At 44.6% G+C, this 22,792-nt stretch overlaps 2 protein-coding genes across 3 annotated transcripts in view; both read left to right on the top strand.

The window, feature by feature from the left end:
• Positions 1–543: 543 nt before the first annotated feature.
• WNT5A (Wnt family member 5A) lies at positions 544–14,894 on the top strand. Of its 2 annotated transcripts, XM_080605905.1 has the most exons (6): positions 544–1,115; positions 1,360–3,447; positions 3,835–3,968; positions 5,132–5,397; positions 10,249–10,541; positions 12,033–14,894. In XM_080605905.1, the coding sequence occupies exons 3-6, from the start codon at positions 3,889–3,891 to the stop codon at positions 12,489–12,491; spliced, it is 1,098 nt and encodes a 365-aa protein (XP_080462031.1). In that variant the 5' UTR covers positions 544–1,115; positions 1,360–3,447; positions 3,835–3,888; the 3' UTR covers positions 12,492–14,894. The 2 variants fall into 2 exon arrangements, with proteins under 2 accessions (XP_080462031.1, XP_080462030.1); XM_080605904.1 differs by lacking the exon at positions 1,360–3,447 and having other exon boundaries at positions 549–1,115.
• A 1,318-nt stretch (positions 14,895–16,212) lies between these two features.
• Positions 16,213–22,792, top strand: part of LOC308200491 (uncharacterized protein) — a gene marked incomplete at its 5' end in the record, with an annotated part of 108,923 nt that continues 102,343 nt past the window's right edge. Inside the window, 2 exons of the mRNA XM_080606355.1 lie at positions 16,213–16,267; positions 16,609–21,947. Of these exons, the coding sequence (XP_080462481.1) occupies positions 16,213–16,267; positions 16,609–17,654 (1,101 nt within the window). The 3' untranslated portion in view covers positions 17,655–21,947. The remainder of the gene's footprint in view (positions 16,268–16,608; positions 21,948–22,792) is intronic.

Here is a 22,792-nt window from a genome sequence, read left to right as displayed (position 1 = left end):
CTGGAAGTTTTTCGGCTGCCGTTGGCTCTCCAACATTTTTTTTTTATTTTTCATTCTTCCCTTTTTTTTTTTTTTAAACAGTTTTAAGCAGCGGGGTGAAGAGGAGAGAAGGAGAGACGCGGGGGGAGCCGGGCCGGCTGCAGCGGGCGGGGGGTAGAGTCGAGGAAGACGGGCCGCCCTCGCCGCCCCGCGTCGCTCGCTGCCCGGCGCTGGGGGCTTCTGCCCGCGATGGATTGGGGGAGCCGCAGCTCCTGAAGCCCCGGACTTCTCCCCTCCCCCGGCCCCTACTCGCCTTGCAGGATCAGTTGCCCCCTAAGACAGACACACGCGTGCACAAGGGTCCCCCTCCCCCTTCCTTGGTTGTGCAGAAACTTTTTTTTTTAAAGTTGGGCTCTTTTTTTGACTTTTTTTTTTTCCTTCTGTGCGTAAAATGGAGGGAGCCAGCCCGAGGATGGCTCTGCAGCCGCGGACGCACGGCTCCGCAACTCCCAGCCTTTAAAAGAAGCGAAGGGGGGCGGCCGGGGGGGGGAGCCCTGCGCCCGCTCGGCTCCGCTCGTCCCCCCCTCACCCGCTCCGCGCGGGGCCGCGCAGGGTGCGCGCCGCCGGGGGCCGGGTGGGAGCGCGGGGAGCCCCGCGGCGGCACCACCTGGGCTGGTGGGACGGATCGTCGCCCGCGGCGCTTTCGCTGCCGCTTGTGAAGATTTTTTTATTTGCTTCCGCGCAATCACGCCCACGGGCGCTGTGTGCGTGTGTTGGGTTGGCTTTTTGTTGTTGTTGTTGTTGTTTGGCTTTTTTTTTTTTCCTCCTTCTTCTGGTGGTGGAAAGCCCTAATTACTGCGATTGCTGATGGACCTTGGAAAGAAGGCTGCACTGGTGCCCCGCTCCGCAGTCGGACACGCTCAGCCTGCGCCGGACAGCGCGGCCGCTCCGCCGCCCCCCGCCAGCTCCGCGGCCCCCGCGCTCCTCCGGCAGCCGCCGCCGCCGTCCGCTGCCTGGGAGGGAGTATACCGCCCGGCTCCTGCGAACCAGGATTTTACTTTCGCCTCGCCCTTTCCCCCCCCTGCTCTGCTTGGATTACTTGGCTGCTCTCGCTCGGTGATCCCGCGGCGATGGAGGTGAGTCCGTGCGGGGCCGGGAGCCCCCGCACCCACGGGGGGCGCGCAGGGCGGGCGGCACCTCCGCGGGGTGCGGGACCCCGGCGCGCGCGGGGCGCCCCTCGCCCTCCCCCCCCCCCCCCCCCCCCCCCGAGCCGCCGCCGGGAGCTCCCACCTCTGCGCCCTCACCCGCTGCTCCCCGCCTGGAAAAAAGCTCCTGGATTATTTTTTTTTTTAATTCTGTTTTTCAATTTTCCCCCCGAAGAGAAGCTGCCCGCCGCAAGGACACTTGCCGGGCTGGCTCTGCCCGCCGCGTCCCGGTGCATCTCTCTGGCAGCGGCTCCCAGGGCGAGTTAAAGACATCTTTCCAAACTTCCCAAACTTTCCCGAGGAGGATCGCTATGGAGGAGCTCAACGTCGGCGCTAATGGTGGCCTGTACCTTTAAGGAGAGCTGGCTGGGGGCCAGCGGAGGACCCAGAGTCACCCCCCCTTCTTCCCCCCCTTTTAATTTTATTCTAAGTTTCTGGAGATTATCACTCTGCATCTGCAGAGGGTCCCGCCTGGGGCAGAGCGGAGGAGCGAGGCTCCTCGGGTCCCCTCGGCGCTGCGAGGACTCCATGTTGGAAAGCCTGTTGGCTTTTTGTTGTTTGTTTGTTTTTAATTGTCAGTTGGATGCTAAATCGGTTGCACTCGGAGGGTCACGGAGAGTTCAGCAGGGCCGGGGAACGAGGCTGCCCCCCGGGCCGGGGGTGCGCGACCGGCCCCGGGGAGCCGCGGCCGGGAGCCGGGAGGCGCCCGGCTTCCCGACCGCCTGGAGGGGCTGCCAAAGCCGCGGCCGGGAGCAGGGGGCGACCGGGGGCTTCACCGCGGAGCCGGCCCGCGGTTTACAGCCCCCCGGAGCCGGGGCTCTGGATGCCGCCTTCCCGCAGGTAGTGCTCCCAGAAAACCAGATGCCTTCGCAGGCTTTCCAGACACCCCGTGTAAAACAGGATCACAGGCGAGCCCGCGGCTGCAGGATCTGTAAAAGCCTCCCTTTTCATCTCAGCAAAGAGCAAGGGCTCCGCATGGGGTGCATTAAATACCCGAAACCAATCTCGGTGGCCCTACAAAGTTGAAAACGGTGCCTCACACTCCTGATAGCCAATACTGCCGGCGAATTCCCCCCTACTTTTTTTTTTTTTCCCTTTTTGTTTTTGATGGCAGCTTGTCAGCCGGAGGGGCCGGGCCCCCGGGCGCAGGTGCCTCCTCCCGCCTGGCCTCGCTGCCTCGGGAGGACGAGGAAGGCGACAGCGGCCCGCTGCGGGCCGGGAGGTGCCGTCGGAGGGGCAGCAGCCGCCCGGCCCCAACGCCTCCCGGGGCGAGGCCGCCCCCTGTTGGGAGCGGGGCGCCAGGGCTCCCCGGGGGCCGCCGGGCCGGGGCTGGGGGCTCGGGGCTGCGGCAGGGCCCAAGGGGACACCCAGGTCTCTTAGAAGGGGAGGGCCGAGGCAGCGCGGCTTTGGCCCCAACGTCCCGGCCCCGCCGCCCCCCGCAGGCACCGAGCTGGGGGTCTCCGAACCGTGGCACTTCTGTGGTGTTAGCTGCATAGCTCCTGGTTCAAAAACAGCAAAGCAAACCGAGAAAACCCCCAAAGCACCACCACACCTTGGCGTTTGGGAGCCGCAGCGAGCTCCAGCCACACTTTGCCCAGCCCCGGCTCTCGCACCTCTCCCGGCACCGCCGGGGTCCTGCTGCCGGACCCCAGGCCCCGCCTCGGGCACCGGGGAGCTGGGACCCCCCCCCGGGCTGTGCAGCCCCCCAGGGGGCGGCCAGGGCCGGGGAGGCTTCGCCCAGGGCTACGCGTGCTGCCGGCTGCCCTTCCCCACGCGTATCCAGGCAGGTTCCGTGGCAGCCCCGGTCTTCTCCCGACCCTTCACAAACAGAAAGAAATTAGAATTAAGAACACCTTGGCTTCGGCATTAAGGGCTTTTTGAGAATGAATAGGGAGCCCCCAAGTGTCGAAATGTCTTTTTTTTTTTTTTTTTTCCTCCCTTCCAAGGGGAGGGGAAATAAAAAAACTTGAATGGGACTGGTTAGCGAGTTAAAGAGTCCCGTGTGAGGACGCAGACGGAGATCGCGGGACCTGTCGGGGGAAGCGTTTGGCTCCCCAGCCGGCCTCCTACTCACTGTGGGGCCGCCGCTTGGGGCTCCTGTCCCCTCCGCCTCCCCGGGCCAGCGCCGACCCCAACCCTGACCCCAACCGGTTCGGGCGCTGCCGTCGGGGCTGTCACCGCAGCGCCAGCACAGAGCGGGGGCTGCGGGGACCTGCTTCCCCCGTCCCGCTCGGATGCTGACTCCGGAGCGGGAAGCAATGGGGTAATGCCCGGCACTGGGGCAAAGAGGGGAGCAGGGACGGGACCCCCGGGACCCCCCCATTGCCGCCCCGCCCCGTCCCGTCCCGTCCCGTCCCGGGCAGGGTGCGGGGGGCGGCGGGGCAGGGGCCAGGCGGCACGGGTCGCCGTGCGGCCGCCCCGGGAAGGCGGTGTCCGGGTTTGGGGGGGCGTGGGTGGGTTCTGGCCGGGGGTGGTGGTGTGCCCGCTGGCGCGGCAGCCGCGACCTGGCACCGAAGCCCCGGCGGGGAGAAGGGCAGGCGAGTCAGCGTCAAGTTAAAAGGGGCCCGGATACTTCCGTTGTTTAAACTTGAATGCTCGAAAATGGTCTGAGAAGCAATAAACAATCTGATCCTTTTTCTCCCCCCTCTAGAAATCCACTGCAGTATTAATCCAAGGAGGTGCTTTGGGGACAGTTGGCAGTACAATGGCTTCTCAGTACCTCATAGTGGCTCTGGCCATTTTCTCCTCTTTTACCCAAGTTGTAATAGAAGCCAGCTCTTGGTGGTAAGCATCTCGTATCGACTTGATTTTAAAAGGGGGAGTCAAGTTTTGCTTGATTAAATGTCTATTTACTTCGTATGTGCTTTGTTTCTGGGGGAGCAGTGCATGAAGGAGACAGCAGGGGAGTCGTGTTTTAGCTGTAATACGTTGTGTAGTAAAATGAACGTGTTTCTGGAGCAAGCAGAATTGTGTAGGATCTTGTGTTGTAAAACTCAGAGTTTTTAGAATGGTTTAAAGTAGATTCTCTTTGGGTTTGACCATCTTTAAATTTCTAGAATTGCATTCTTTTAAAGGAGTCATTTCAACTCCTGTAGACTAGATTTTTTTTATGTATAAAAGAAAATATGGAATTACCACTGAAAACCTCTATTAGATTAAAATTTAGGTTTGAAGTTTTCCAATAAGCTTAAGGCTTAAATGCTTATAAATATATTTTGTTACCAAAAAAGTACATTTTTGTTTCTGTTTTGGCAAATTATCTGTTTCTCTACAGGGTACGATGTGGGGAGTTCTTGAAATAGGTGTTTCTCCGCTGTTTCAATTGATCCTGTTGAGATTAATAGCCACTTTCTAATTGAAATATTGTGTGAAAAGTACTTCAAGAATTAAGAAAACAAAGTTGATTTTGTTTACGGTGATTATACTTGCCTCTGTTTTTCTGTGTCATTCGGAAGAAGCTGGAAGTAGTCTATAGCAAGTTTCCAACTTCTGGCATGTTAAAGGTTTCCCTGTTTGTTTATGATAGAACAGATTGAAAATCCAGACCTAAATCTAAAATGTGTGTTAATATAGAGTGGGTTTGGGGGGCTTTTTTTGTTTTCACTTTATGTATTTTCTGGCCTTGCCGTTGTTTGTGGCTTCTGTTATTTTTACTACGTCCATTTGAGCTAGTGAAAGATTGCCTAGTGCAAGTCTTCCAAGTCTGTGTCTTACTTCAGTCCCTAATGTATGGTGATAACCACATGGATGGGATATAATAACTTTTGTGCTGTCTTTAAAGTAAGTTTCATATTTATGTGTTTTTGTTGTTAGTTTTTTTTTGTTATTTTTTTCCTCATCTTGATAGCAAAAACAGGAGGCTCAATGCTTATATACAATACAGTTCTGTTTGGGATTTATAGACGTTTTTGTCTTCTCTTTATTAATCGAAATTTTTCTTTATGCAGGTCTTTAGGGATGAACCCTATGAACCCCATGAACCCTGTTCAGATGTCAGAGGTATACATAATAGGAGCCCAGCCACTATGTAGCCAGCTAGCAGGGCTTTCCCAAGGACAGAAGAAACTCTGCCAGTTGTATCAGGACCATATGCAGTTCATTGGAGAGGGTGCAAAGACCGGCATTAAGGAATGCCAGTATCAGTTCAGACATAGAAGATGGAATTGCAGCACTGTGGACAACAACTCTGTTTTTGGCAGAGTCATGCAGATAGGTAGGAAGCAACATCTTTATGATTAAACTCTTGTCTAAGGGTATGTATGGCACATAATGTTCTGCACTTGAAGCTCTTGCCAGGTTCTTACTGCACACTGTATACGATCAAGTGTTTTTAAAAGTTGGCAAAGGAGTTGAATTATTTTTAGCTGGAGGTGATTTCCCACCACTGTCCAGCCATGTCTGTTGGAAAACAAAGTAGGAATATACATCTGCATATGGGAATACACTAGAAAGGAAAATGTGTCCCTGGCATCTCCTTTTAGAAAACCTGAGACAAAATAAAGGCAATCTAAGAGAATTAAAAACAGCAGCGTCTTGTAAAATTAAAGATGTCCCTATCTAGTTCCAAAGTTAGTGGCTGCATTGGTCTGGAGGTTAACTGAAAATTGCTGGTCTGTCTGTTAGTGTTTATAGGCAATTCCTTCTTGCTTATTTCCAGGTATGGTAACTTTTTTCTCTTTCTGAGGAAGCTAGGTTTGTGTTAAAAATAGCACGGCAGGGTAATCTCTTTGAAATCAGTTCTGTCAGGGCAGAACGTGTGATTGTCCTTGCAACTTGCATTTGATGTAATCACGTAGCTGGTAGGAGATACAGATTCCTGTTTAACTTCTTATCGCAATTTGGTGGGCACCCAACCCTTTCCCTATCAGATTGTCTTTGAAATGTGCTTCTCCAGTGTTCACGTGCTGCCTGCTTTTCCTGTCATTTAAGGAACTCGTTGTGTTTTAAAGTCCTTGGCAAAATTTTAACTAGTGCTACTGAACTGGGTCCATGGTGAAACCTTCCTCAGACTTCCCCAGGTTGGATTGCTGATCCTGTGCAAGCAACTGGAAAAGCTGTTTCTCTGTGTGACAGTTTTGAACTTCTATGTTAGTGATCAGTGACTAACAAACTCAGCATTGCTTTTTACCTGGAGATCTAAAGAAAAGTTTTTATTTCAGCTTTTTTTCTGGCCTGCTTTAAAAAGGAGGGTTTTAAAATCAAATCCAAGCTAGGTTTATCAGTAAATGCATGAACTCCAGTAAAAGTTGAAGGAATACCATCAATTCATATTTGTTCTCAGTGTTTGTAAAAAGGAGTTTGTTTTTATTTGTCTGACAATCTCCAAATAAAATCTATTGCATAAAAGTATCTAATTGAAACAGCTGGTTTCAGACAAACAATCTTCCTTAGACTTTTTCCAAGCACAGTATTAACACCCCCCTGTAGAGTTTACTTTTTGCCCTACCTGAGCAGAAGTCTACTAGCATATGAAACATGAAAGAAAACTCTTTCTGTAGACCTTCCTGTTCTAATAATCTAACAAATGCCAGCAAAATAATCTGTTTGAAATTTGGGCCTTCACCTTTCATCCCTTATTTATTATTCAAGCAAGTAAAAATTAGCTCAAGGGGACTACTGGTGTGAAGAAATGTATAGGATCAGGCCCATGAGTTGTGGTGTCTGTCTCCAGAATAGAAGTTTCTGCCCTCCCGAAGTATGACAGATCTATTTAAAGTTGGTTTCTTTCAAGTTAAATAACTTTGCCGCACCCTTCTCCTGAATATGACTGCGTTAGCTGATGTCTACACAGCAATTTATCATGTAATTAAGCCACTTACTCTAATTGCAGATGGAAGCAAGGTTAATGGCCATATTCAAGAGTTAAAGATCCTAAAGAGTGTATTCATTGAGAACAAGAAAGGTGTTGTCGGTACCAGTTGTATTATTTCATGCTGACCTTTCGGTAATGACCAGCTGCTCGTCCTCTGAGTGGAAGGAAAAATTGGTACTTTTAGAGCCTCATCCATTTTAACTTCAGCCTGCCTTATGCTGACTTGTCGAAGGCTGTCAGCATTTCCTTACTCTCACCAATGTGAGAAGATTGTAGCCGGGGACTGAATGCACGTAGTTTGGGAGGATTTTGTCATCTGAGCTAACTCTCTTGCTGGTTGTGCACAGAGGAGCGCCTAAGCAAAGCACTGACTGACAACGCAGTAATTACTGCAGCACATAAATGGACAGTCTTTCTTCCAGGATTTATCTGGCAAAGTTAGCTAAAGCTGTACAAATAAACCCAGCACTGGGTTTGGAAACTTGCTCTGTGGCTTATTGAACTGCAGAGTTTCAGGGCTTTTGTTCTTTGCTGATGGTTCCCAGGTCAGGCTGTGGTCCTCGCTGCCTTCCCCGCCTTGCGCCATCTCCTGGCTCTGTGGCAGGCCCGGGGCTGGCAGCGGTTGGGCTTTCAAACAGCAAAGTGCTAACATGAAGTAAAATAACTGGATCCTCCCCCAGCAGCTTGCTGGAGTTGGGGTCCAGTCTATTCATGCCTGCTGCCTGATGCTGAATGCTTTTAAAATACAGGACAAAGAACATTTTGTATCTTATGGTCAGGTATATAAAAAAAAAAAGTTCTGTTATTGCAGAACTATTCATATCAAGTGATATATCAAGGCTCAGCTCCTTGCTCTGTGGGTGGCTTCCTACAGAGTATGGATGTTGAACAGTTCCATTTCTATGTTTTGTATATGGGAGAGAAGGGACTCAAATGTGTTTGGAATGTGTGTTTCCTTGCCATGGCTACAATGGAGGGAAATGCTGGCCTGTGGGAAAAGATAGATCGGACAGTGAAGGAAAGCACAGTTGTGCCTAAAGACTTAAAAATAAATAAATAATAGAAAATTTAGAGTGACTTGTCCATGTGGAACTGTCACCCTTCATGCATTGCTGGGGTCGATGACTTCAGGCAGTGATGACTTGCAGCCTGTGTGGGCTTGAAGTCTGCTTCAGCACTTGATGTTATTTTATAATTTGCTTAAATGCTCACGGAGGGAGCTTGGGGGCAACTCTCTTTTCTGTACCCCAGCATTTTCTTCTCTGTCCCACTAAAAACAAGTTCTTTAAAATACACTCTGAGATAATAATTCATATTAATAATAATAAAAAAGTTAGCTTTATGGGATTAAATCCTGCAATAAACAGTATTGTTAACCATGCGAAAGCACAAACTAATTAAACAAGAAAAAGAATAAAATGGAACGGAAGAGGTGAGTCCTGTGGTCCAAAGCAGACCATGTTTCTTTCCTCTAAATCTAGTGGAAATTTTGCTTAAGGAATTAATCCAGAAATGTGTGTTACAGAACAAACGGGAACGTTAAAATCTGTATGAGGTTCCCCCCGCTATAGTTTGCGTTAAATGCAAGGCATAAGTCAGCACATAAAGCCAAGTCTTTTTTTTTAACCAAAAAAGGCTGCTCCTGTAACCCTTTATACCCATAATTCATGTAAGTACTTTCCCAAGCAGGTGTCAGGGAGAATGGAGCATTGTAAGTAGGGGGCAAAGTGCTTCTCATCTTCCTTAAATGTGATCTTTCCCAACATGAGACTTCTGATTTTTTCCCATTTAGAAACAGCATCTATTACTAGAATTAATCCAGTGGATGACAGCTGTTATATTAACAAAGCTGCTCTGAGTGTAGTGTCATCTTGATGTTAAATATGGACCAGACTGTGAATTATTTATGTTCCAAAAGTGCTCAAAAGCTCCTATTAGATTTGGCCTGTTATGGTAGGCCTTGTACAAACAGCTTCTGCCTCAAAATATTGCTGCCTAAATACATAGGATATGTCCAAAATGCAGCCTCTTAGAGCCCTAATTTTACGAAGGCCCATGCTGTTCCCTGAGAAACTTGTAAAATCAAGATTGGAAACTAGCTTGATCTATTGATTAGAATAAAGATTAGGAATAGAATTTAACTCATATAAATTGAAAATAACAAGATTATAGTTAGTCTATTCTTAGTTATTCTGGGAATCTTTCTTGGAAAAGACCGAGTGGGATGCTGTATCTTAAGATGAAAAGCAAACTGCAAGTGGGATCTCTGGTACAAGTTTTGTAGGGTGTTGTTTTTTGTTGTTGTTTGTTTGTTATTTTGGCTTGTTTTTGAAAGCCCTTCTACTTTCATTCAAAACTTGTGGCATTCTTGGAAAAGAGGGAAATTCAAGCTCTACGTAAAGGTGTTTTTAGATACCATCAAGAGGGTGCTACTTAGCCAAGTCTTGCATTGTTGGGATTGTAACTTTTTCTTCCCCAAATTTGAAACTTGAGGTTTTAAAGGCATTTAAGGGCACCAGATACAGAATAAAACTTTCAAGGCCTGCTTGTGCCATGGGTTTTTTCTTCCCTGTAATTGGTAGAAACAATTGTCCATAGATTCGCCTACCTGCCACATCGACAGGAGCTGGAGTGCTGGGCACTGAGCAGCTCGGGTTGTTTGTTAGGTTCATTAGCCTCCTAGAGAAGTGGCTTGTGTGCAGAGTGAGAAGTGGTGTGGAATTCTGCTGTGCGTTTCTTTTGATACCAGAAGGCTTTGTAAAACGCTATAACTTTAAGTAAATCGGAGCAAGGGGGAGAAGTGCATAAATCATCTTTGAGAAGTAGTAATTTAAGAACCAGGCCTTTTAAAAGTTGCATTTACCATCTCTCTCTTCTGAAGGGCAGGGAGCCTACTTCATTCCTCTCCTCTCCCCTCCCTACCCCAGCAGGCAGGGCTGCCATGGCCTGGCTGGTGGCCTGCTCGGGGCCGCTGCCCTGCCACATCCTTCCTTCCAGCTCCATGCCTTCCCCACTACCAACAAGAGGCAACTGCTCCTCACAAACACCTCATGTGCTCCTGTGGGATTGAGGGTGGGGTTCATTTGGTGGGGTTGTTTTTGGAGTAGAGATTTTTGGAGGAGCACTGTTCAGGGTTACTCTGCCCTTCAGTAGGAGAATGAGTTTTGGAGGCTCCTGGAGGGTTTGGTCACCTGGGTGGGCTGGGGTGGTGGATGAAGGTCCTCCCGTAACACTGCTCATCTTTCCGTGCAGGCAGCCGGGAGACAGCGTTCACCTACGCGGTGAGCGCAGCTGGGGTGGTCAACGCCATGAGCCGCGCCTGCAGGGAGGGTGAGCTCTCCTCCTGCGGCTGCAGCCGGGCTGCGCGGCCCAAGGACCTGCCCCGGGACTGGCTGTGGGGTGGCTGCGGGGACAACATTGAGTATGGATACCGCTTCGCCAAGGAGTTCGTTGACGCCCGGGAGCGGGAGAGAGTTTACCAGAGAGGTTCCTATGAGAGCGCCCGGATCATGATGAACCTGCACAACAACGAGGCCGGGAGGAGAGTAAGTCCCTCTGCCCCCACACGTCCCTCCCTTTGGGGAAAGCCTGGGAGGTCATCTGCCACCAAGCTTGTCTCCGTTTCAATAGGCAAGACAAGAAAATAGAAAATGCAGGTATAGGTGGGTGAAGAGCGTATAAATTTGTGCTGCTCTTGGTTGCCTTTCCCATGGAAGGACCAGGACCAGAGTGGGTTGCGTTTTCCTCCACGCTGGTTCAGTAGAAGTGCCTAGCACGCTGCACACTTTCTGTACAATTTTATTAGTTTGTGTTTCCAGCTGGCGCCGTGTGTGCTAGGGGGAAGAGGGATGCACTGAGCCTCATCATCTGGAATAGTGTTGTAGGATTGTTCCCACTTTTTTTTTTCCTGCTTTGAGGATGCGAAAAGCTCCTCCATGTTATTAGAAAACATCATCTTCTATGGTTAAATATGTCTTTATGGTTTCTTTAATCTCAAGAATGCCTTAAATGAACTGGTGTAAACTTTTTTTTAATAGTCTGAATATGAAGAGCCAAAATCATTATTTTCCTAGAGCTTGATGTGCCAGAAATAGTCGGCTGGAGACTTTACACTTGTGTTTTAAGGTGAAGAAGGATGAAAGATAATTGAAAATTAATAGTATTTAAATGTGAGAGGAGGGTGTCTGAAAGCAGTGGACAGGCCAATTTACCATTAGTGAGAAGAAAAATGACACTTTCACGGTTGCTTATGGAGACTAGCAGCTTTTTCCTTCCTCAGCCTCATCTTTGCAGTGCCATTTGGCAGCGCTGAGACTTTCTGTAACTGCTGGGTGGAAGTTGTCTACGGTATCATCTAATGTGTCAGACCCCAGGATTTTTGGGGCACTGTCAACACTGACTCTCATTTCTATTTGTACAGGGCAAATGAGAGATATTTCCCTGCCAAAGCTTTGTAAAGAGGATATTGCTGTGTAGCTCTGTCTTCCACCCATAGGTGTTTGGGGGTTTCTTCTTGGATGAAGTCTCTATTGTAGAGCAGTATTTGGGATAGGAGGGGAATGCTGAGCCAGGAGTAGACAATCAGCTGCAACTGAGCCAGGAACAAGAGGAATCTTAACTCTTTCCCTAGTTGAAGCCTCAAGCTGAGATCAATAGAGAGAGTAACTCGAATAGAAACTAAAGGGATGTTTTACATTTCTCAATGAAACAGCAAAATCCTTTGCTGGCATGAGAGCAAATTCCTAAAATTTGAATGCAGCATGACTGATGCTGCTGTCTGGTCTGTGTGTGTGCTGCTATGGCTGTCTGTGTGGTGGGGAGAGGCTGGCAAAAACTCTCCCCTCTCCCTTGCCCCCTTGTCTGGGTTAACAAGGGTGCATGGGGTGAGCTTGCACTCTGCCCTCCCACTGTATTGCAGGAGGGAGGAGGATGCTAGGAGAAGGGGGAAGGGGACAGAGAAATGAGGTGCATAAATGCTGTCACAGTTATGCTAATCTTTCACCATCTTTTCTCCTTTCTCGCCCTGCCTTCTCCAGACTGTGTACAACCTGGCTGACGTGGCCTGTAAATGCCACGGTGTCTCTGGCTCCTGTAGCCTGAAGACCTGTTGGCTGCAGCTTGCCGATTTCCGCAAGGTAGGCGATGCCCTGAAGGAGAAATACGATAGTGCTGCTGCCATGAAACTCAACAGCCGGGGCAAGCTAGTGCAGGTGAACAGTCGCTTCAACGCACCCACTATCCACGACCTTGTCTACATCGATCCCAGCCCCGACTACTGTGTGCGCAATGAGAGCACCGGGTCCCTGGGTACCCAGGGCCGCCTTTGCAATAAGACCTCGGAGGGCATGGATGGCTGTGAACTCATGTGCTGCGGCCGGGGGTATGACCAGTTCAAAACAGTACAGCGAGAGCGCTGCCACTGCAAGTTCCACTGGTGCTGCTACGTTAAATGCAAGTTGTGCACAGAGATTGTGGACCAGTTTGTGTGCAAATAGGAGACGGACGAGGTGGGAGGAACTGTGGCCACCTGCCCACAAGGGGTGCAGACCCCTCTCCCCTTCCACAGGACTATCTCCGCTTTATTTATAGAGTCCAATGAGTTGTTGTCTTCTTTTAAGGAAAAGAAAAAAGAAAAAAAAAAAGGGCAGGGGGAAGGAGAAATTAAAAAAAATTTAAAAAAAAAGAAAAATGCAAAGGTTGCAAAGAGAAGTGCCTGGAACCCTCTCTGTGTCCATCCCAGAACTGTGTGCGGCTTATATTTTTGGCAATAATGGGGGAGAACCTGAGGATATTTATTTTACAAAGTAAAACAAAAAATTTGACTTTTCTTTAAAATTATAGAGTAGTTTGAGGGGAAAATCCAACATATCCTAATTTAGTCCCATGGGACATAATACATGTGCAGTCGGCAGAGCAACCATGTAATGTGCTTGGGATGTTAGAACAATCCTTATGGATGTGAGGAACATACAGACCTGTCCGTGACTTCTGATTTCAGACACTAGTAGTTATCAAAATAGGGTTTATAGAGCTATTCAGTACAATTAGGGCTCTGTAAATAAGGGGTGGTATATTCATCATGAAGTGCAGTATCAGTTGCATATCTGAATGTGCCTGCTTAAGTATGCAATGTCATTGGAGGGTAAAGAGCAAAGGATCATAAAGGCTTCAACTGCGTTATTCCTGACTCACTGAATTTGGCTCCAGAACCTACCAAGACCAAAAAAGCAAAAAGACACAAAAAGTCTGCCTTGATGTATAGCATAAATATTCCGCAAGGGAGAATTTGACCTTATTAGCTAATTGTGGCATTCAAGTATCTCATCCCACAGAGCAGCGTATCAAGAGCCAACGAGGTGCTGGTTGTGTGGGGCACTGCAGCCTGGTGGGAGGGTGGCTGCGTACTTGCAGGCAGCGAAGTTGCAAGCTTGCAAAGTTGCAGTCTCCCAGCCTGGAAAGCCCTTTGAAAACAGAATTCCCCAAATTTGAAAATGCCTTAAAAATGGTGTAATAGCTGGCTATCTTTCGAAACACAGCTTGACAAATAACTTCTCTAATTTTATGAGAGAAAATAAATCATTAGGTAGCCACTCTTGGAATGATTAATTTTTATTTTTTTTTTTTGCAGATTTTGGGAACGCTTTCACTTAAAGAGACAATAGTTTCATACTGTAATAACATTAACTGGCTATTATAGTTCAATGAAATGTTGCAGCAATACCAAATTTATCATTCTATGTCTTTAATACACATGCTTTAGGTAATATATTGCAGATATACACTACAACTGTTCAGACTATACGTGAGCAGTTACATATGTATGGGAAAACTGTGGTCTGCTGGTGTCTGATATTTCAAAGCTCTTTGTACATATATATTTTAATGATTTAAGAAATAATAAAACTTCTAAATTACAGGGGCAGTTCATCCCCCATTTTCTTTTCCAGATCTCTTCAGGTTTGTTGATGAATCTAACTTTTTTTTTTTTAATTATTATTATTTTTAAGAGCCTTTATAATTTGAGTTTTAAGGATTATCACGAAGAAGTAAGCCTTTTTCCAGCTTCAGGACTTTCTTGGTCAGTTGTTAGAGGCAGCACCCTGCACTTGCATTGATACTGGTCTGGAGATACTTCTATTCCACTTACACTGTAGAGGCATCATTAGTTGCTGAAAGGAGACAACTTAAAACTCCAAAATGTGCTGCATTTGGCCCTTGGTTTTTAGTTTTTGAAATGGGAATTATTTGTTGAACAATATGTATTTACACAGGATTTCCTTATTGGTTCAGAGGCCTCATTCCAGCTCAGTGCCATCCAACAAGTTCAAGAAATTGGTTTTGCAGATACCAAGTGAGGAAAATCTTTCACTTTAGCCTAGTTGTACTAAAGCCTTAACTTTTCACCAGCCTATAAGCTGTATCATTAAGTTCATCTTGATCATTTATCAGCTTCTTAAATGGCGCTTTATTGCTCTTAATTTACTGTACAAGGACATATTTACCCCTCATCTTCAGATGTTTGCAAAGAATATCTTTAAAGTAAGATAAATAAAGCACTAATTCATTGAATATGTCACTTTTGGTTTTTATTATACAAAAACCATGATCATTTTTTTCATTTGCTGAATCACCTCTCTCTTGTTCCTTTTTAGTGACTTTTGTCTGAGCAGAACTGAATCTCATGATCCTAGCTATTAAAACACTATTTAATGTAAAATATTTTACTTGTCATTCAGATATGTAAATCTTCTATGTCCTTTCCTTTGTTCTGTACATTTAATGTACATATTTCTGTCTTGCGTGATTTGTATATTTCACTTTTTTTTTTTTTTTAAAGAAAGGATTATGCCATAATGGAAGATAGACTATAAAATAAAACTTTGGTTGTATATTGGGAAGTGGTTTTAATTATCTTTCAGAGGAGGATTTGTTAAAACAATGAACAGAGATGATTTTTAAATTTACTACATGGTAAAGCAAGGAAGTGATTGTTTGCCAAACAAACAAAGTACATCTCAAAAATTTATTTCTATATTAAGGAATACAGATATAACTACTTTTTAAGTGGAGGGAAAAAAACAACAACAACAAAAAATCCCAGCCCAAATCCCTGTGAATGTGAGCTAGAAAGCATTTTAGGGATGGGTTAGATGGGTTAAGGGCTTTGTTGGCAGTGGGTAGGGGCTGGGGCTAATGCTGCTTGTGTGGAAATGGCGTCCAGGGCTTGCTGTAGCAACTCTGGGGCAGCATGACCTGATGCTGCAGACAACTTCCTCACGTAATCCCCGTGGTGGCAGCAGGATCCTCCTGTGGTTTCCAAGGCGAATAAGATTTCAGGACTGGGTTTTGTCTGGTTTGGGCTGTGTGCGTGGTTTCTGGGGGTGAGGTTCCCCCAGCCTGATGCACAGAGGCTGACACAAGGGAAGCTCACCTGTTTGTCCTCAGACTTGCTCAGAAATGGAGTGTGTGGGCAGAAAGCAGCGAGTCCCTAAAAAATGCAAAGTATTGGTAGCAAGGAAGTAAAACAGAAAACGAAAATTAATATAAAAACCAAGCCTTCTGTTTTGAGACTGATTTTTCTTTGAACTGATTTCCTAAATAAATCTCTATTTATTTACTTATTTATTTTTTGTGCTGTAGAGAGCATCATGAATTAGTGGCCTTTTCTACCACTCTTCTGCTGCTTTTCTTCCTTTTCGCTTTCTCTTTCTCTTTTTCCTTTTCCTTTTCCTTTTTTTTTTCTTTTTTTTTTCTTTTTTTCTCCCAAGGATAACCTTCTAATGTATCGAAACTCCTTCTGGCTGCCAAGAATGTATTATCCCACAAACCAGTAGACCAACATCGTGTGTTTAAAATAGCGATTCTGGGCAAATGCAACATTCTGTGGTCCTATTACTGACATCTGGTTCAGTTTTCCTTCACTTGTATATTGACCAGTATTCTTTATTGCAAAAACACAGCCCCTATTTAGGAAAGTCAGCATTTTTTTGGACTGGATTGTATTCAAACTCTTCCCAATAACAGAAAAGTTACCAAAAATTTCTTTATTGGCAGCAGTAAATAACTGTATTCAAAATAGTCATTATGGGCTCAGATACAAGAGAATTGTTTTTAATTTGCAGCAAAGTTTATCTGTTTAATTTTGTTAAAAATGCTGTTACCCCTGGATTTGAATCTTGTATTTTTAGTGATCTTCTCAAACCTTTGTGTCCGGTTATGGATTTGCCAATACGAATACTCACCCCGTCTTTGCAAAATATTGAAGCCACAGGTGTTAGCAGGAAGAAAACCAGGACAGGGGGTGAACATGAAGAAGTGAATGGCAGCCTCGAGTCAGGCACTACATGCAGAAAAGAGCATCAAACCCATTCCTTTTCTTAAGGACATGTTTCATGTTTACATGTTTCATGACCTGACAAAGATGATACAGAACTTGTAGAAATTGTCACTGAAGCTGGCAGAAAGACTGCTTTCCTTTTGGGTAAGGGTTCTTGAGAAATAATTTCTAAACCATTAAGATGTTCTTTGTAAAAGAGTGCTTTTGCTGAATCAGGAAGGACACTTTTTTTTTTTTCTTTTCTTTCTGAAATATATTCTAGAGGAAACTGTAAGAAAAAAGGGGAAAAATAAAAGTCTCTTTTATATATATATTAATATATATATTATACTTGTTGACTGTGTCAGTCCTAAAATTGCTTATCTATAATTTAAGTCAGTTTGGAAGGCAGTCCAGATCTGCTCTTTCACTCTTCAAACTGTGTTTAAGATCCTCAACAGCCAGAGGAGAGGAGAGGAGAGGAGAGGAGAGAAAAAAAGAAAAAAAGAAAGGAAAGGAAAGGAAAGGAAAGGAAAGGAAAGGAAAGGAAAGGAAAGGAAAGGAAAGGAAAGGAAAGGAAAGGAAAGGAAAGGAAAGGAAAGGAAAGGAAAGGAAAGGAAAGGAAAGGAAAGGAAAGGAAAGGAAAGGAAAGGAAAGGAAAGGAAAGGAAAGGAAAGGAAGGAAAGGAAAGGAAAGGAAAGGAAAGGAAAGGAAAGGAAAGGAAAGGAAAGGAAAGGAAAGGAAAGGAAAGGAAAGGAAAGGAAAGGAAAGGAAAGGAAAGGAAAGGAAAGGAAAGGAAAGGAAGGAAAGGAAAGGAAAGGAAAGGAAAGGAAAGGAAAGGAAAGGAAAGGAAAGGAAAGGAAAGGAAAGGAAAGGAAAGGAAAGGAAAGGAGAAGGGAAGGGAAGGGAAGGGAAGGGAAGGGAAGGGAAGGGAAGGGAAGGGAAGGGAAGGGAAGGGAAAGGAAAGGGAAAGGAAAGGAAAGGAAAGGAAAGGAAAGGAAAGGAAAGGAAAGGAAAGGAAAGGAAAGGAAAGGAAAGGAAAGGAAAGAAAGGAAAGGAAAGGAAAGGAAAGGAAAGGAAAGGAAAGGAAAGGAAAGGAAAGGAAAGGAAAGGAAAGGAAAGGAAAGGAAAGGAAAGGAAAAAAGAAAAAAGAAAGAAAAAGAAAAAGAAAAAGAAAAAGAAAAAGAAAAAGAAAAGAAAAAGAAAAAGAAAAAGAAAAAGAAAAAGAAAAAGAAAAAGAAAAAGAAAAAGAAAAGATAGGAAAACATTCTCCCCTACTAAAGGCTCATATGTATCTGTTGATGTTGCAGTGGGAGAAACTAACCATGGAGCAGTGCAGTGAGGGGTTTGTACGTGAACTTTGTTTTTTTAAAAGGTGTGATTATAAAATCAATCTCTTATTTGCTGCTATTATATGAGGTTGCGTGTGTGCATTTGTATATGCTCTGCTGGTATTTTCCAATTGTCTTGGCCAAATTCTGCTTTTAGTTATGGTTAGGCATCTCTCCTGACTTTGGTGGTGTCATATGAGCCTGATATTTTCGACCAGACATGAAGGCCCCCCCTGCTCAAACAGAATGCGTATGAAATATATCAGCCTTTCTTCTGCTGGCTGGTTATTTAAACATGGCTAACTGAATTATTGTGAAACAAATTCTGGGACTGCAGCTGCAAAAGCAGTAATACAGTATATTTGTAGTGATGTTTCTACGCCATACCTCCTAATTTCCCGGTTGATTTCCAGTGCAGACAGAAAGCCTAGAATGCATGTGGTATGTTCGTCATTATACAATTTATAAGCGCAAAATAATAATTTGTTGTCAATTAGTGTTTCTATTATAGAGATACAATCAGGTAGTTTGGGCTTTCATGGTGTTTTTTTAAGGACCTTGTATCTGTGACTATATTGAACATCGCTAGCTAGGAGCATCGCTGAGTGGTGTGATGCAAAGTTGCTTTTGGTAATGGCTCTGAAACACAGGATGTGCAGTGTGAATATTGGTACACCGTATGCTTTTATAGCCAATGTTGGTTTACATTGTGCTGTCTTTCCCAGCAGTCCTGCTTTCTCGCTTTCTCAAATGGTAATTGAACAGCAGCAGGTCAAAATACTCAGCTGACGGAGGACCCCTGAACACTCCATAGGCAGCTATTCAAACACTTTCTGAACTGGTTTGACCCATTGCTGATTTATTCCAGATCCATTGCAAGGAATTCAAAAAATGCAAACCAAAGCGTAGAGTTTATAGTGTGTCTCACAGTTCTTTTTTGGTTTTTGTTTTTATAAGGCAGCCCATTCCACAATTTCTTTTTTTTTTAAATAATTACTTTTTGAAAGTCCTTCTCTGGAAGCACAGCCTGAGTGAAGGAACACAAGATGATGACCTCTGTGCAGTTCCTCAGGTGACCCCTGGTCCCAGTGCCAGCTGGCATTGCGAGGGCACCTTGCAGAATGCAGCACCCTCACCGGTGCCCTCTGCTCCCCTGGCCGATAGCAGTGCAGCAGCTGGCTTTACAGTGTTGGCTGCTGCCTGCTGTCTCCTCTATAAGGGAAACAAGCCCAGCTCCTGGGAGGGTTCCTGTTGTTCTTCATAAAAGAACTGCAATCTTTACACAACTTTTCTTAAGTAAGGGCTAGGATTTGTTTTCCTTGGCTGTTGATTTCAGAAGAGCTATGCTTGGTAAGTGCTTTTTTTTTCCTTTTTTCCTTTTTTTTTTTTTTTAAAGGACTTAGGACTTCTAAGTCCTTAAAGAAGGACTTCTCAAGTAACCTCTTCGCTTTGTAAATCAGCAACCTTAGAGTAGTAAACAGTAATCTCTAAGCAAACTGGAACTGGCCATTGCTTGGAGCAGGGAGATTCAGAGCATTAATGCTGTAAAATACTCTTCAGCTATGTTTTTATGTTTTTCTTTGGTGATAGGTTTCACGGCATGAAGGGAGTTGTTACTCAGCAAGACGTGAACTGGTGAACATCAGAAGAAAAAATAGGGAAAAGACCAAGTTATGGTGGGCAAATGCATTGTTAGCAGACATTGTTGGAGTTACTTGATAGTCACAGAAAACTGCAGGTTTGCCTATTTCTAGACAGAAGTATTCCCTTGATGATATGCTTATCTCCACGTAGTACATTTGTGGGTAAAAAGCCTGTATGTGAATCAAGTCTGAAGACTTAATGAACTGAAAGTAAAACCATAGCCAAAGAAACATCTCCAAAAACACTATAAAGTAAATGAATAATGCAAGATGTGTCAAATCAATACTTTAAAAGTTAGTGTTGCTACAGCTCTTAAGCAGGCAAATGGTTACTTGTGTCAAAGATAATATGTCCATTTTTAGGCCACGGTGCCATTTGATTTATACATGTACAATGAGACAAATGCTAATGATAGTAGTCTGGGAACAATTCCCAGGTAGTTATATACATTATGTGGAATGCTGGATAGTTACAAATACCCGCAATCCTCAGTATGCATGATGATGTGCTTGTACCTGAAAATACATGATACTTTTTTTTTTTAATCTTTTCAGAAGTATTGTGTGTCATGATTTGCGTTGCATTATACATAATTACTTTTTTTTTTGTCTATGCCCTTCTGGTATATGTGGGAATCTGAATGAATGACAAAACTTAGGGGGAGACTGCAACACTTTGGTGTAAAAGGCAGTGAGAAATACTGTACACAGCCTAGGCAATATGAGGTGAAATCTTTTTCACCCTGATTTTGTCTCCTGTAGCAAGGAAGTACATATAGATCCTGCATGACAGATGCTTTGGAAAAGGATGACAGGAGGACTGCTTCAATGGAGGGCATAATTCATTCATACTAAGCACAAGGCCTGATCTACTAGTGTTGCCTTTGTAATGCCATTTGCATGCAATATATATTTCTATATGAACATGTCAAATTCCAAGATCTTAACTCAAATGTAAGGTCTCTATTACAGCAGATTAAAAGCAGAATAACTCTAAAGAGACCAGATGTAATAAGAACTGAATATGTGCCTTGTTCTTATATTCTAGTGGATTTTGTTGTTACCTTGTTAAGATTCAAATGTCTTCAGGATTTGGCTGGCTGAAATGACAGATTAGTCATTGTGGAGGATTCTGCGGATAACACATCACATTCTTTTTGAGAGGATGATATATGCCTTTTCTGGAGGCCATTTTTATCACAGAATCTGCTTTAATTTGTAACTTAGTTTCTGATGCTCTCTGTGGTTAGAGAATATGTGGAAACATCTATGCCTTGTGTAGACTCTGTCATCTCTCATATCTGATTGTCCTCCTTGGTGGTGTATATTTTGAATACTTTAAGTTACTATGGCTTTTCTAGTTTAATGCTTGACTTTTGGAAGTAGAGATCTTGAAAGATCCCTGGCTTGTGGACCTTACTGTACAAGATCTATTGCCAAGTTCAGATGAACTACTTAGTATAACTAAGAGTGGCAAAATTTAAACGTTTATGTGAGTTGCCAGCTTGACTTTATCTTTAAAAAGCCTAGATGAGCAAAGTTAGGAAAAGACACAGGTTCTCTTCATCTTTCTCTCATGAAGAACTGAAGACATCATCCTCCATTCTTAGATGATCTTCTGGAAGGAATAAAAGATCAGTGTCAAATGGTAGCCAGCTCTTTCTCTGTCATGATCCTACTGTACTTTTATTATAGATTGAGATCCTAAGGCTATGCTGATCTGCTTCATGATTATAAAATGCTCCAGGACACCTGTGTAAATATCAAACAGAGAGGCTTTTTACAGATACTCCATCTTAGATAAGTGGCTCTAAGAAGTAATGTAGGATCCCAGCTGTAAACCTCTGTTACACATACTATGTATTTTTGGAAATATTGTTTATTATGAGAAGTACAGAAGCTGTTTCTCGAGACATAATTTTTGTAAGGCTTGCATATCTAAATATTAAATTTGCAAATGTTAAATAGAGAAGCATTAGAGAAACCACTAAATCAATAGCTTCACATTCCTCATTTCTGATTCTAAAGCTGAGTTTCTTAAATGTTGCTCTGCTAACACTCAATTCTGTGTGCTCTTTAAGCCTCAGAGGAACTATGCAATCCCTCAGTCCTGGCCCTCTCTGGGTGTAGATCTCAACCAGAGATCTTTAATGGTAACAGATGTTTGTTGGAATCCTCCTCAGGGCACTGATGTTCTGGGTCAGGAGCTTGTGGTGTTAATCAAAGCACACTGTCCATCAGTGCCAGCTCAGGATCTGTCCCTCTTATGGGACTGAGGTTTTTGGGGTGGTAATGCTGGTGCAAGATTCCAAAGGGATAAAATCAGCAGGAACTCTCGTATCTCAGCTCCATCCCACAGTAGGGGTGTCCTAGTACAATTAGCTTGGCTTCCATTAGTAACAATAGACTGGAATACTGGAATCTGTATTCCTCCCTCTTCTCTCTCTCTCTCTCTGTCGCCCCCCCCCCCCCCCGTCCCTCTCTCTCTCTGCACTCTCTGCATGTGTCTGTCTTTCAAAAAGGTCCTTGGTAGGTATACTTCTGGGCTTCCAAAGTTCACAGTTCTCAGATTCCTGAAAAATATATCCCCAAAATCTACAGAAAAGTGTGCTGATTAGGTCCCCCCTTTGTACTTCCCTAGGATGTTACGGAACTACACTGGTGAGTTGGTTTTTTCGTTGTTTACCAGTACTTATGGGGGAAGGTTGTTTTTATGTTATTGCTTTTTAAGTGCTTAATAGGGCACCCATTAAGAATGAATCATGTCTTTGCTTCCGAAAATGGGGTGAGGAAAATAAAGACGAGTGTACAAAAATGTGGATGTGGCAATACTGGCATGATACAGTTCCTGTTTATATGTTCTTGTAGATAATTCCGCAGCCACGCATCTGTAGTTAATAGTCTGTGTGTAGCTCGCTGGGCAGCTGACTGACCCAGGACTTCCCATGAAGTCAAGGTTTCCTTATCCAGCCATCTCTTGCAATGCAGTGAGGAATAAATGAGTCACATGGGGCACTCCAGTCATGCACCTCAATTAACAAGAAAGTGAAGAGTCAGTTCAACACTGTGGATGAAACTTCTGCTATAAAGCAGCTGCGTACAAAGAAGTGATTTAGGTTCCAGATGCTTTGAATTTCTATGCATGTTTCTTAAACTTAAAGGATCCGTACGTAAGCTAGTTATGATCTCATTGTTACCCAAACTGAAGCTTCTTCAATGGTTTTGATGAGCCTTTTTTATTTTGTAGGGGGAAAAGTAAGCACTTGCATCAAATGAGTTAGGGCAAAAGCACGCTATGCAATGTAGTTCACAGGACTTGACATTCCAAGACCATCAAAATATTAGAATAAGTAACAACGTGCCACAATTAATTAATCCAAGAAGACTTTTTTAGTGATTAATTTTTTTCCCCAGTACTCGGACTGATTTGTCATTTTGGTGTTTATTAATTTAACATTTGATCTGAAAAAAATTCCCTGAGCTTCAAAGTTCAGACTGTTCTTTAA

This window comes from Anser brachyrhynchus (assembly GCF_964034855.1).
Source record: "Anser brachyrhynchus genome assembly, chromosome: 10".
Lineage (NCBI taxonomy): Eukaryota > Metazoa > Chordata > Aves > Anseriformes > Anatidae > Anser > Anser brachyrhynchus.
The sequence above is the reverse complement of the archived record's forward strand: the minus strand, read 5'-3'. Positions and strand labels throughout refer to the sequence as shown.